The sequence below is a fragment of the Salvelinus sp. IW2-2015 genome, linkage group LG10 (assembly GCF_002910315.2).
Source record: "Salvelinus sp. IW2-2015 linkage group LG10, ASM291031v2, whole genome shotgun sequence".
NCBI lineage: Eukaryota > Metazoa > Chordata > Actinopteri > Salmoniformes > Salmonidae > Salvelinus > Salvelinus sp. IW2-2015.
In genome coordinates this window covers 13,347,744-13,362,042 of record NC_036850.1, presented here as the reverse complement: position 1 = coordinate 13,362,042, position 14,299 = coordinate 13,347,744, and the positions used below count along the sequence as shown (strand labels likewise).

Here is a 14,299-nt window from a genome sequence, read left to right as displayed (position 1 = left end):
GTGTCTCCATATGAAACTGCAGAATTGTATTTTTATTATTTTTCACCTTTATTTAACTAGGTTAATTAATTATTATTTACGGTGAAGGCCTACCCTGACCAAACGTGGATTACACTGGACCAATTGTGCTCCGCCCTATAGGACTCCCAATCACGACCGGATGTGATACAGCCTGGATTCGAACCAGGGACTGTAGTGACGCCTCTTGCACTAAGGTGCAGTACCTTCTGCCGCTGCGCCACTCGGGAGCCCAATACAGCGAGTTTGATTCTAGGTTTTTTCTGGCTATATTGGCACGGCTGCGGCGCACAGCAGTCTATTCACAAGCGTAGAGCTCAACAACGAAGAAAGGGGGTGTGTGAAATTATTGGCAGTGTTTCAGGTGGCTCCAGGAGACACCTAAAGCGGGACTTGCCAGTGTGTTTGAGGGAGAGAGTGTGTATATGTGCATACGTCCGTGCGTGCGCGTGTGTGTGGAGCAGCCAACACACACTTGCATTCGCTCACAACATGGCGATGAAGCGCCGAGAGACACGACGGCTCTCTCCCAACTAAATGCGACCCTGTTCTGAGTGAAAGCAGGGGACTATGTCAAAGGGATATACCTGAACTAATAGCCAACTAATAGCCTACTTCAGAGAGGGGATTATTGCGGATTCCATTATATATACATGTTGCTAGCGGTATAGCTGGCTGTAGAGACCCGCACGCTGCTTTACCCCTCTGCTGGAAATCAATGCTTTACATGGCGGTGGAGACTATCTGGGTTTTCTATCTACTTTCGTTGGGCTTCTGTGGACCATCCGTTCAAGGTAAGTCGCTTAGCTTAATAGCACTGTTATTGACTTGCGCATGCCTTTCAAGTTAGTAATGTATTCTATTATAGTTATCTTTCAGAACATGCAGGTGCGATAAGAAGAGATTGGTTAGTGAACACATTTTGCACCTTGCTCGTTGCAGTGTTTGTATCTAACTGTTGAGTCTAGGTATCAGTACTATGGTAGGTCTATCTATCAAAGGCTGTAACATGCTTACTTTTGTTCAATAGCCTATTCGTCTTCCAGCACACACTGTCGGTTTTCTCTTTATACCCAATGCTGGACTGCCGGTTATAAAGTTAGTTGCACATCTGCAACTATGTAACCACTATCTGCACATAACGTATTTAATGTTACAGTGGAGTCATGCGTTCTTTGAAGACATATGCTGTTGAGTTTGAGGAATGTGGGTTGCGTTTCAAGAGGTTTAAATCATGAGCGTTTAACATGTGGCCTGTGGGTTTTCTGCACAAATATAATTTTTCACAATTAAAAAGCGTTGCCGGTGGGACAAAATCGTTTTTCAGATGTCACTATTTATAAATCGAATGCAATACCCCATATTGCTACGACAGTTGTTTGCCTCTAGTAAAGTGTATGCCAAAATAACACTGTTATTACAATTATTTATGAGCTGCTCTCATACCTTACACACGATCTGGATTTTTAAAAATGCCTAAAACAATAACGTTTCTTATCTATTGTCACATCATTTAATTTATGTTTGTGCTCTTGCCTCGAAACAAATGAAGGCTTATTATATTTTTTGAATCGTCATATCGAACATGTGCTTTGTGTTTTGGAGGCTTGGGAGAGGAGGCACTTGGTCGCTGCCTTTCAGGCATTGCGGTGGCCTTCAGATAGAGAAGGGAAGCTGTGATTTGAGAGCCAGGGAGCCACCGATAGGCGGCGAGGGAGCGGGGCAGGCACTGAGCGAGAGAGACCAGCCACAGCATTTACATGACAAAGAAAAGTGCAGGAGCACGGGAGTAGAAACATGAAATAGGCCGATGGGATTTTGTTCTGCTTTAGCCTATTTGACGTAGCTCACTTGAGAGGAAAGGCAAACATATTGGATCGTTGCTTTGAAAAACGTGGAGGAATAGTGGTATCAGGGCTGACAATGCTTTCCTGTTAATCAAGATGCATGGAGGAGCATCCCTGTTCTACTTGAATATGTACAAGTGAGACTTCAAGTATGGCTTGCAAATCTATAGGATCGGAAAATAAGTTGTTGATAATGTAATTTGGACTAATGCATTTTCAATGCTCGAGAGCACAAACTGTGTTCCATGATAATGCATGTTCTACCCATTCTATCCATAATGTTGTCTCAATGTGGTTTAAGATGGAGATACAAACTACACTACATTACCTTGAGGGGTTGCGTGTGTGTGTGTTTGGAGCAGGCAACAGTGGCATGTGCTCATCACAAGGCCCACAGTAGTGTGTTTGAGCATCTCCCTCAGCCCTCATACACCCTGGCGTGTGTTCCCACAGTGGAGCACTGTAGAGCCTTTGCTGGACTGGTGGGAGCTTTCGTGTGAGTGTGGCATGTTTGGAGAGAGAAAGAGGAATGTTAAGGGTGGTGGGTTGGTTGGGAGGGTATTGTGGGAACTGGAGCTGGCGAATGGAGGTTGCTGGGTGGGAGTAGGGAATGTGATAGTGGGGCAGGGATGAATTGACGGGGGAGAGTTTGGGTGCATGGGACGTCGCTACATCAGATCCACAAACAAAGAGCTTGTTTTTTTCATTTGAAAGATCAAATGAAAATATGTCAACTCCGCTGAACTCATCAGGAACAAATGAATGCTGTGAGAGAGTGTCTGTGTGTTTAGACAAGCTCTCTGTCTCCCTCTAACCCAGTACTCCCGCTAGGAGTGTCACATGCACACCGACCAAATTACTGGGGTTTCACTGAACCCGCATCACTACTTCACTCAAAAGAGGCGTCTCTATGGTTCCCAGCGCTGTCTCCCATTCTCCTGTACTCTCTAATCCTGACTCCCTCTAGTCATCCTKTCTCATCCATGGTCAACGATTTAATGCTCAGTGTTAATCAGCCCACTGACCCCTGCTTCAATTTGACTCCTCCTCACTCTTCCTGCCTCTGTCTGAAACTTGACTGACCTCTGCCCCTCCGAGTCCTTGGTCATTGGCCCTGTTCAATGCCTCCCTCCCCTTCATTCCCACCTTCCTTTATGTAATCACATATATTACAGTTTTTTACAACCGCTTACACACAAAATCTTTTCATGTCACACGATTTTTGAAACCTCTCACTCAAAGTGCAGAACTACACACCAAATATCCAAAACCATAAGCTATTTCTCAGCCTTTGACTCAGTTGTCAATTGCATAAAACACTTTTTTCAAAACACTACACACAATTCTCTACCTAAAACACAAAAATCTAACAGGAAGTGACTTGCTTTCCTTTTCCAAACACAACCAATCAAAATGCTACACTTATTCACCAGGTCACACACACACACTCCTCACATGTGCAAACACTAATAGCTTAACTGATCACTAACCAATCACTGCTTTACTGTAGTATAGGCCTATAAATAGGTCAAAGGTCAGTTTACCTGTTTTGAACAATTGATGCCAACAATGGACAGAGAGCAAGATGAGTAGGAGGGAGAGGAAGAGGAAGAAGAGAAGGAAGGAGAGCCATCTCTGATGAGATTAGGGCAACACTTGTTGATCATGTGATCAACCACGGTTTGAACATGAGAGAGGCTGGACTGAGAGTCCTGGACTGAGAGTCCAGCCCAACTTGAGTCGATTTACAGTGGCGTCCATAATTCGAACCTTCAGAAATGAGAACAGGTATGCAACTATCTAATGACTATTTTAGCATTACAGTAATGTACTGTAAAATACGTATGACTGCATAGTATTGCATAAACATTTGTAACTCTAAGCCATCCATTTACTGCACTGCATTGAATGAATGAGGTTGGTTATCATGCTGTACTACATTTTTTTGTACATTGTTTACAGTTCCTATGCTGAACACATACTGTGTTTGAATTCTATACAGAGTGGAAAGGCAAAGTTATCATGGAGGACGAGGATGCTTGTTTACAGATATACAAGAGACTGCAATTATAAATATGGTTTTGGACAACAATGCAATTAGGATTCGAGAGATAAGAGAGCATATCTTGAATAATGACACCATATTTAACAACATCAATGCTGTAAGCCTGTCGACCATACAACGCATCCTCCAACGGCACCGAGTGACGATGAAACAACTTTACAAGGTGCCATTTGAGAGAAACTCTGACAGAGTCAAGAATATGCGACATGACTTTGTAGAGGTATGTATGCAACACTACTTCCAGTACTTCAGACATGCCATATTTACTCATCTGTATATCCTTTTGTCTGTTACAGAGAGTATTGGAGCTGGATGCCCATGTAATTCGCCAGAATTTTATTTAGTGTGGATTGCGGTTGTGAAGCTTCAAACTCACCAAACCAGGCGCCGCGGAAGAAATGTATAGGACAGAGGGCAATTACCATGTCCCTGGACAGCGTGGGGGTAATATAACTATGTGTGCTGCCATCACTCAAAACGGATCCTCCATCACAATGCCACACTGGGTCGTAAACACCGGCCATATGCTCACTTTTCTGGATGCAATTTACACAATGCTTGTCTGATCAGAAAGGAGCCTGCTAGAATTTGTGGTTTTATGGGACAATGTTAGTTTTCACCGGGCTGTTCTGGTCCAAAACTGGTTTGCCACCCATCCACAATTTGTAGTTTTTGTACCTACCCCCATATTCACCTTTTCTAAATCCCATAGAGGATTCTTCTCAGCCTGGCGCTGGGAAAGTGTATGATTCGCCAACCCTATGCCCGCATGCCGTTCTCAGGCAATGGAGAAGCGCCCCCCCCCCCCCCCCCCCCCTACCAATCTCTGGACTGCCCCCCGGGATCCCACACAACAATTCAGTAATGTTTGGCCATAAATATTTTCTGTTTCTACATTGCATTGGTGTACAGTGTACTTGTTACCCCTCTCAGCAGATTACTTTCACTGTAGAACATTGTATTGAAATGTAGATATAAGCCTATGAAAGACCAAAAGCTTTAGATTTAGAACAACAGTGTTTACATGGTATATCCAAAAATGTACTATTGTGAAAGCAGTGTTTGCATTTGATGCAAATGCTTCATTCTGCAATGTGTTTTATGGCATTTTGAATGCAGTGTTACATTTTGAAGGAGATGTGAGGCATTTTGCTTTTGTGTGTGCAGTTTTGGAATTGTGTGTAGAGTTTAAAAAAAAGGAGACAGTTTTGAAAACGTGTGTAAGCAGTTGGAAAAAACTGTAACTGGTTGTGATTGGTGAAAGAGTAGGTTGGTAGGTAACCTTAGTTACCCATCCAATCATATACCGTAGATCTGTTTTTTTCCCAGGAGTTGAGAAAGAAGGATTCTAAATTGGAACAGGGCCTTTTCCACCCAATCCATCCCTATACATGCACTGACTCAGTCCTAGTCTGCAGCACCCCACCTCGCCCCTGTCTGCAGCTACCTCAGCACCCTACCTCAGCCCCTGTATGCAGCTACCTCAGCACCCTACCTCAGCCCTGTCTGCAGCTACCTCAGTCCCTGTCTGCAGCACCCACCTCAGCCCTGTCTGCAGCTACCTCAGCACCCTACTCAGTCCCTGTCTGCAGCACCCCACTCAGCCCCTGTCTGCAGCTACCTCTAGCACCCTACCTCAGCCCCATGTCTGCAGCTACCTCAGCACCCTACTCAGTCCATGTCTGCAGCACCCTACCTCAGCCCCTGTCTGCAGCTACCTCAGCACCCTACCTCAGTCCCTGTTGCAGCACCCTACTCAGCCCTGTCTGCAGCTACTCAGCACCCTACCTCAGCCCCTGTCTGCAGCACCCTACCTCAACCCCTGTCTGCAGCTACCTCAGCACCCTACCTCAACCTTGTTCTACAGCACCCTACCTCAGTCCCTGTCTGCAGCTACTCAGCACCCTACCCCCAGCCCCTGTCTGCAGCTACCTCAGTACCCTACCTCAGCCCTGTCTGCAGCTACCTCAGCCCCTGTCTACAGATAACCTCAGCACCCTACCTTAGCCCCTGGAGGATGCTTGTGAACAAGTCCTGCTTTATAAAGATAATTGCATTTCTTTGTCCTTAATGAGCTGTTTCTGTAATTGAGTAATTATGTTAAGTTGTTACATCAATGACTATGCGCTTGGCTTAAAGACATTAGCATTATTTTCGAACTTTGTCTGTCAAAAATCCGCTTGTAATCCAAGCCGTTTTATTTTTATTTATTGTGGCCATATCTTTCATCCTTGGTCTTGAGGTGTGATTGCTGTGTTTCTGACAGCCAATGGGGTGGAAATGGAATGTTTAGAGCGTGATGAGTGTAGTGTGTGTCTGACTGTGCCTACTAGGGTTGGGAGTTATCCAGATTTTCATTCCCGTCATACCGTACATTTTCTACCGCACAAAACAATTTACGCAACAGCGATCTTGATCCAGAAGAGGATTGAATGTCTCTGCTGTAACCAAGAAGTTTGATCTTGACATCTAGACACTTAGCTAGCAGGTCAGCAAGCCAAAGGCATAGTTGGAGCCCTGAGCCAGATATGATTTATTTGACATATCTTAGATTTCTTATAGTTATAAGCAGTGGCATAGGACGCAACCCCGCGCAACGGCATTGAAAATCATACCGTCGGTATTTCGAAATACCCCAGTATATGGTATAAACAGTATATGGTATAAACAGTATATGGTATAAACAGTATATCGCCCAAGTCTAGTGCCTACTCTATTTGTATGTGAGTGCATCTGATCCCCTGGAGATACACAGCTAAATTAGGATGCATATTATTTAAAGAGGCCCCAGGCTGAATTTGAGCTGCATATCTTTGTCCAGTGAAGATGTTGGTTTGTATGGCTGGCTGAGTGTGTCTATTCATTTTTGGTAGTGTCAGATCCTAGTCCCAAGGTGGTATAAAGGACAGTTTCAGTAACAGAGGAAAGTTGCTTGAATGAGACAGGGAGACTTTCACTTTTACTGTGTGTCTGGCCTCTGGTGTCTACTGGGCTCTTTATTGTGGTGGTCTTCAGGTTCAGAGTTTCTGTGGTTGCACAAGTTGGTGGTTGCCTGTATGTGGTTCAGAGAGCTTCCCTTTGACTTGAACCAGATTACTGTCAAACCTTAGACGAGTAGTCGGGAAGCTTACAATGCAGAGTTAGTCATGTTAGTAAAACCTGTCTGTTGTGGATTACAATGCCAGTCAGAATGTTATTCACCCAATTTTACGTTAAAAGTTCAGTGATTATTTCACTCAATACATTTCTGTATCTGGAAATATTTGACTGGTTACACTTCATACTATCGTGTGTGTGTGTAGTAACTAGAGGTCGACCGATTATGATTTTTCAATGCCGATACCGATTATTGGAGGACAAAAAAATCCGATACGATTAATCGGCCGATTTATTTCAAAAAATATATATATATATATCTTCATACACACACACACACACATTTTGTAATAATGACAATTGAAACAATACTGAATGAACAATGAACACTTTTATTTTAACTTAATATAATACATAAATACACACACACGGACACAGCTCTGAAGTGACAATGATACTGAAGAGTCTGCTTAGGAGAAATACTCTAACTGATTGAATAAAAATAGAGTTTAAGTTACCTGTGATGAATGTTGAAAACAAAAACTTTAATTTCTGTATGCAGGAAATCCTATTTTAATAATGGGCATGGAAAGAATTGACAACCAAAGTGCGAGTCATAATTCCCATGACACCTTCTAGCAAAATCTGAAAAGCGGTTCTTTCATTTATTCCATAGGATATTTTTAGATTCACTTAAAATAAGGTCTGTGTTTCGTGTAGGCTTACATCACTGTGCCAATTTTATAACTGTGTAGATATCCATAGGACAAGGTAACTCTGATCAATATTGGCTAAATATAAGCGAAGATAAACGTTTTGTAGAGTGGATTTATGAAAATTATGTTACCTTATCCTAGTGAGATTTCACGGGTATCAAAACGTCGAGGCAGTTTAAGCCTGCACGAAACACAGACCTTATTTGAAGTAGACCAAGATATTCTCTATGGAAGACATGAACGGTAAAATAACGAAAGAACCCCTTTCAAATTCAGCGCAAGTTATTACAGGAATTATAACGCGTCGACTATTTCTCTCTAAACCATATATCTTTGACTAATCCGGAAACTATCACCTCGAAAACAAAACGTTTATTCGGTTCCGTATTTTATCGAACGGGTGGCATCCATGAGTCTAATATTCCTGTTACATTGCACCACCTTCAATGTTGTCATAATTACGTAAAATTCTGGCAAATTAGTTCGCAAGAGCAGGCGGCCCAAACTGTTGCATATACCCTGCTCTGCGTGAATGAACGCAAGAGAAATGACACAATTTCACCTGGTTAATATTGCCTGCTAACCTGGATTTCTTTTAGCTAAAATGCAGGTTTAAAAATACACTGCTCAAAAAAATAAAGGGAACACTAAAATAACACATCCTAGATCTGAATGATGAAATATTCTTATTAAATACTTTTTTCTTTACATAGTTGAATGTGCTGACACAAAATCACACAAAAATTATCAATGGAAATCAATTTTATCAACCCATGGAGGTCTGGATTTGGAGTCACACTCAAAATTAAAGTGGAAAACCACACTACAGGCTGATCCAACTTTGATGTAATGTCCTTAAAACAAGTCAAAATGAGGCTCAGTAGTGTGTGTGGCCTCCACGTGCCTGTATGACCTCCCTACAACGCCTGGGCATGTCCTGATGAGGTGGCGGATGGTCTCCTGAGGCATCTCCTCCCAGACCTGGACTAAAGCATCCGCCAACTCCTGGACAGTCTTGTGGTGCAACGTGGCGTTGGTGGATGGAGCGGACATGATGTCCCAGATGTGCTCAATTGGATTCAGGTCTGGGGAACGGGCGGGCCAGTCCATAGCATCAATGCCTTCCTCTTGCAGGAACTGCTGACACACTCCAGCCACATGAGGTCTAGCATTGTCTTGCATTAGGAGGAACCCAGGGCCAACCGCACCAGCATATGGTCTCACAAGGGGTCTGAGGATCTCATCTCGGTACCTAATGGCAGTCAGGCTACCTCTGGCGAGCACATGGAGGGCTGTGCGGCCCCCCAAAGAAATGCCACCCACACCATGACTGACCCACCACCAACCGGTCATGCCGCAGGATGTTGCAGGCAGCAGAACGTTCTCCACGGCGTCTCCAGACTCTGTCACGTCTGTCACGTGCTCAGTGTGAACCTGCTTTCATCTGTGAAGAGCACAGAGCGCCAGAGGCGAATTTGCCAATCTTGGTGTTCTCTGGCAAATGCCAAACGTCCTGCACGGTGTTGGGCTGTAAGCACAACCCCACCTGTGGACGTCGGGCCCTCATACCACCCTCATGGAGTCTGTTTCTGACCGTTTGAGCAGACACATGCACATTTGTGGCTGCTGGAGGTCATTTTGCAGGGCTCTGGCGTGCTCCTCCTGCTCAAAGGCGGAGGTAGCGGTCCTGCTGCTGGGTTGTTGCCCTCCTACGGCCTCTCCACGTCTCCTGATGTACTGGCTGTCTCCTGTAGCGCCTCCATGTCTGGACACATGCACACTGACAGACACAGCAAACCTTCTTGCCACGCTCGCATTGATGTGCCATCCTGGATGAGCTGCACTACCTGAGCCACTTGTGTGGGTTTTGCTTAGCACTAGACTGAAAGCACCGCCAGCATTCAAACGTGACCAAAACATCAGCCAGGAAGCATAGGAACTGAGAAGTGGTCTGTGGTCACCACTGCAGAACCACTCTTTTATTGGGGGTGTCTTGCTAATTGCCTATAATTTCCACCTGTTGTCTATTCCATTTGCACAACAGCATGTGAAATTTATTGTCAATCAGTGTTGCTTCCTAAGTAGACAGTTTGATTTCACAGAAGTGTGATTGACTTGGAGTTACATTGTGTTGTTTAAGTGTTCCCTTTATTTTTTTGAGCAGTGTATATACTTGTGTATTGATTTTAAGAAAGGCATTGATGTTTATGGTTAAGTACACATTGGAGCATGACAGTCATTGATTGATTGTTTTTTATAAGATAAGTTAATGCTTCTAGCAACTTACCTTAGCTTACTGCATTCGCTAACAGGCAGGCTCCTTGTGGAGTGCAATGTAATCAGGTGTTAGAGCATTGGACTAGTTAACTGTAAGGTTGCAAGATTGGATCCCCCGAGCTGACAATGTTAAAAATCTGTCGAGGCAGAACGTTCCTAGGCCGTCATTGAAAATAAGAATGTGTTCTTAACTGACTTGCCTAGTTAAATAAAGATTAAATAAAAGGTGTAAAAAAAAAAAAACATTTTGCAAATCGGCGCCCAGAAATACCGATTTCCGATTGTTATGAAAACTTGAAATCGGCCCCGATTAATCGCCCATTCCGATTAATCGGCCGACCTCTAGTAGTAACACTGTAATTACCCTCTAGTAGCAATATTGTGTGTAATGGAGTGGAATGTTTTTTGTTGTTATTACCGGTGCACCAATTCAACTTTTCTGTGGTAGACTTTTGATCTGCACCAGAAAGTTTTATTTGTATGTGTAACGTTACGTCATGATGTTGAGATCCATCCACCTGTGAATGTAAGACGTCCATCCTCCTGCACTGTTAGAGATGTCTGGTCTCTAAAGCCTCTTTCCCTGCTCTGATGGCTGCCAGCTGGGATAAGTGCAGAGCTCATTCTGTTCAATTAGACTGCACCTAAATCTCTGAAGGCTGACATCTAGGATTCCTCTAAGTTTCTCAAAACAACCTTTACACTTCAGCCAACTCCGCACTAAAAAAGGCTTATTGGTTTTTAAGTGATGTATAGCTACTTGTTTGCCTTATCTCTGCAATAGTGAACACAATCATCCCAACATCACAATACATAGGCCTACTCCTTTTACATGGTCACGGACGACTGCTACACTGCATGACCCTCAAGTCCATTTCCCAGTACTGGCTGTGGGGAGTTCCCACTGGCTGTGGGGAGTTTTGATGTTCTCTAGAAATACATATCAGTGCCAACGGGACTTCAGAGAGAGCGTTGTGAGTATTGATGCCCCCCGGCTATAAACAGCCCAGGATCAATAGTGCTGGATCAATATGCTGTGTGATATGTTTGTCACAAGCTCAGGGATGGGTCCAGTCAGGTGATCCCCAGAGTATTCCACTACAGCCAGGGCGCTGAATGTTAAAACACTTGTGAGCTGTGTTATCTAAGGGATAATAATTTAGCCGTTAAAAGACGTGTCTGTGTGTGGTAAACGAGTCACAAGCTACAGGCTACATGTTTTTGTTCTGTGTGTGTGTGTGTGTGTGTGTGTGTGTGTGTGTGTGTGTGTGTGTGTGTGTGTGTGTGTGTGTGTGTGCTTTAGGCAGTGATGGTGATTTGTGTGTGTAAGAGCAGGGTCTCTTCCTCACGGCGCTGGTTGGGTAAACAGTCATGCGATCACATTCCTTCCATTCCGCACTGCTGTCTGCTCAGTCACATGACCAAGGAGGAGTAGCATGGGGCTTGCGGTGGGGAGGGGGACTGAGGAGGGGAGGGGCCGCTGCATGAGGGGAGAGAACCCTGATTGAGGTGTGTGTGTGTGTGTGTGCTTTAGGCAGTGATGGTGATTTGTGTGTGTAAGAGCAGGGTCTCTTCCTCACGGCGCTGGTTGGGTAAACAGTCATGCGATCACATTCCTTCCATTCCGCACTGCTGTCCGCTCAGTCACATGACCAAGGAGGAGGAGCATGGGGCTTGTAGTGGGGAGGGGGACTGAGGAGGGGAGAGAACCCTGATTGAGTAGGCAAGGTGCAGAGTAGGTCCCAGTCCCAAATAAATACCTTGCCCCTACCTCTAAATACTTTTTGCATATCTGAAAAGATAAGAAGGGTATAAACAATCTGTTATAGATCTACTTATAACTGCTCTAATTACGTTGGTATCCAGTTTATAATGGCAATAATGCACCTCTGGGGTTTGTGGTATATGGCCAATATACCACGGCTAAGGGCTGTATCCAGGCACTCCGCGTTGCGTCGTGCTTAAGAACAGCCCTTAGCCGTGGTAAATTGTCCATATTCTACAAACCCCAGAGGTGCCTTATTGCTTAATTAACCCTCTTTTATGCTAGGTGGGGTTTTTCACCATATTGCTTAATCCAATCAATGACTGTATGTATATATGAATGGACAAAGCCATTGATCATGTGACACCATTCATATGTGAGGACTCAATAATAGCGCATTGAAGCCAAATGAAGTCGCTTAAAATGTGGTCTCATGGATACATAACATGCACAGTTTGAGCTGCTCCAGGAAGAGACGTTGCAGGCTAGCTCAGTGCTGCCACTTCTTATTGAGTAACTCACCGACCGGGCCGACCGGGGTACGGTATGCTGCCATTAGCAACTAAATTGTCCTTATTGCTTCTTTTGGGTGCGATTTGGTGTATTAGAAGCAATTATTGATAACATAATTGTCGAGTATTTTTATTTTAATTACATGAAGATAGCCATTTTTCCATTCACTGTAATGAGGGATCCTGTTTTCTGCTAACAATGCCTGCAGTACCGTGTTTGGCATTGAACTTCCGTGGCTTCAATAAGAGGGGGCAGGCGTTCTACGCTGCATCCAATTTAAGAGACTGGAATGGTTCAGTAGGAGCAGGAGCTAGGGGTTTATATTATACTCGGCGTAAGAGGTTGTACAGAGTACACACACAAAACGCATGTGACACAAATCCAACCAGATGACCTGGCCTCCACAATCACGGGACCTCAAACCAATTTGAGATGGTTTGGGATGATTTGGACCGCAGGGTGAAGGAAAAGCAGCCAACAAGTGCTCAGCATATGTGGGAACTCCTTCAAGACTGTTGGAAAAGCATTCCAGGTGAAGCTGGTTGAGAGAATGCCAAGAGTGTGCAAAGCTGTCGTCAATGCAAAGGGTGGCTATTTTGAAGAATGTCAAATATAAAATATATTTTGATATGTTTAACACATTATTCTACAATGTAGAAAATAGTAAAAATGAAGAAACACCCTTGAATAAGTAGTTGTGTCCAATCTTTTGACTGGTACTGTATGTATGTATAATTGTGGTCAATATATTGTCCCCCTTACACCATTCACTATTTATTCTAAAATTCTTTGAAATTGAGAACTTTTGGTGTTCACACGTATTTGTTTGATTTACAACTGCACAGAATCCCCCCAAAATTATATATTTCACTTAAAAGTCAAAAAATTACCTGGACTAAGTTGTTCAAAAATTCAAATTAATTTGGTTGGAGGCAAGTGAGTTGTTTATTGTGTAGTTTATCTCACCTGTGGTAAGTTGCAGGTGCCTACAGGGTATAAAATAGCAATTTAACCAGTTAAAAAAAAAAGAGAAAACAGAACATTCTTACCAGTATATGAGCAATGTATCATCTTAATTCATAACACACCACCACTCGGTTTCTATCAGTGCTGTTGATCACTGCCTCGTGATACTATCAAGTGTCTCCCTCCGAAACCACTTGGTTGAATTGATCAAATCAAATCTCACAGACACAATAATAAAACGTCAAGGGGGGAGTTCTGGGTTTTTAATAGTCCGTGTCCCTCTCTCTCCAACCCTGCAGCTACAGTATATGACCTTGTGGTTTCCCTGGATGGGCTTTTCCCTCCTGCAGCCTCCCGTCCGTCCCATGTTAGTTTTGTTGCTGGTGTTGTTGACCCATTGATGTAGCCGTGGCCGCACCGAGGCCCCTAGCCCCATGCTGCTCTGAGGCCCTTTGTAAAGCCTATAGGAGCAAAGGGCTGTGATTGGAGCAGCCCAGGATTTGCATGGATGAGTACTGTACACAGAGCGAGCACACCAGCAGTCATGAAGCACTGGAGGGGAACAAATGCTAGCTCAGGCCATGTTTCCCTTCTCTGTTGTTTCGCTCTCTCTCGCCCTTCTCTCTTTCTCTCTTTCTCTCTCTCCCTCCATATATGTATCTGTCTGCCTCCTATTGTTAATATGTTGCAGACTGTCCTTTCGAGTATAAATGTAAACATGAGTGGGAAAGAGTCTAGCTCCCTGGGCCTCTCCTACCTCCAGAACTGCATTATGATTGGTCACTTTACTGTACGCCTGGCCTATATGATAAACAGTATAAATGTGATAGAGTATGAATCCAGTTTGTGCCAACTTGAGAGCGGTGTGAAAACTCATGTGGGTGACTGTGAGAATCGTGCTGTAGCTGAACCGCTGGAACGGCCAGCACCTGACACTGCAGCTGCTGCTGGGGTTGCGTGCCTGTCTCCACTCAGTGTGTGACTCAAACTCTACTCAGCCTGTCCTGGATGGAATTACAGCATGTGGATATTACTC

The 14,299-nt window shown here is 44.0% G+C and overlaps 1 protein-coding gene across 1 annotated transcript in view; it reads left to right on the top strand.

Moving 5' to 3' along the window:
- Positions 1 to 335: 335 nt before the first annotated feature.
- Positions 336 to 14,299, top strand: part of LOC111969104 (immunoglobulin superfamily DCC subclass member 4-like) — a 67,341-nt gene continuing 53,377 nt past the window's right edge. Inside the window, 1 exon segment of the mRNA XM_070445397.1 lies at positions 336 to 812. Within this exon segment, the coding sequence (XP_070301498.1) occupies positions 737 to 812 (76 nt within the window). The 5' untranslated portion in view covers positions 336 to 736.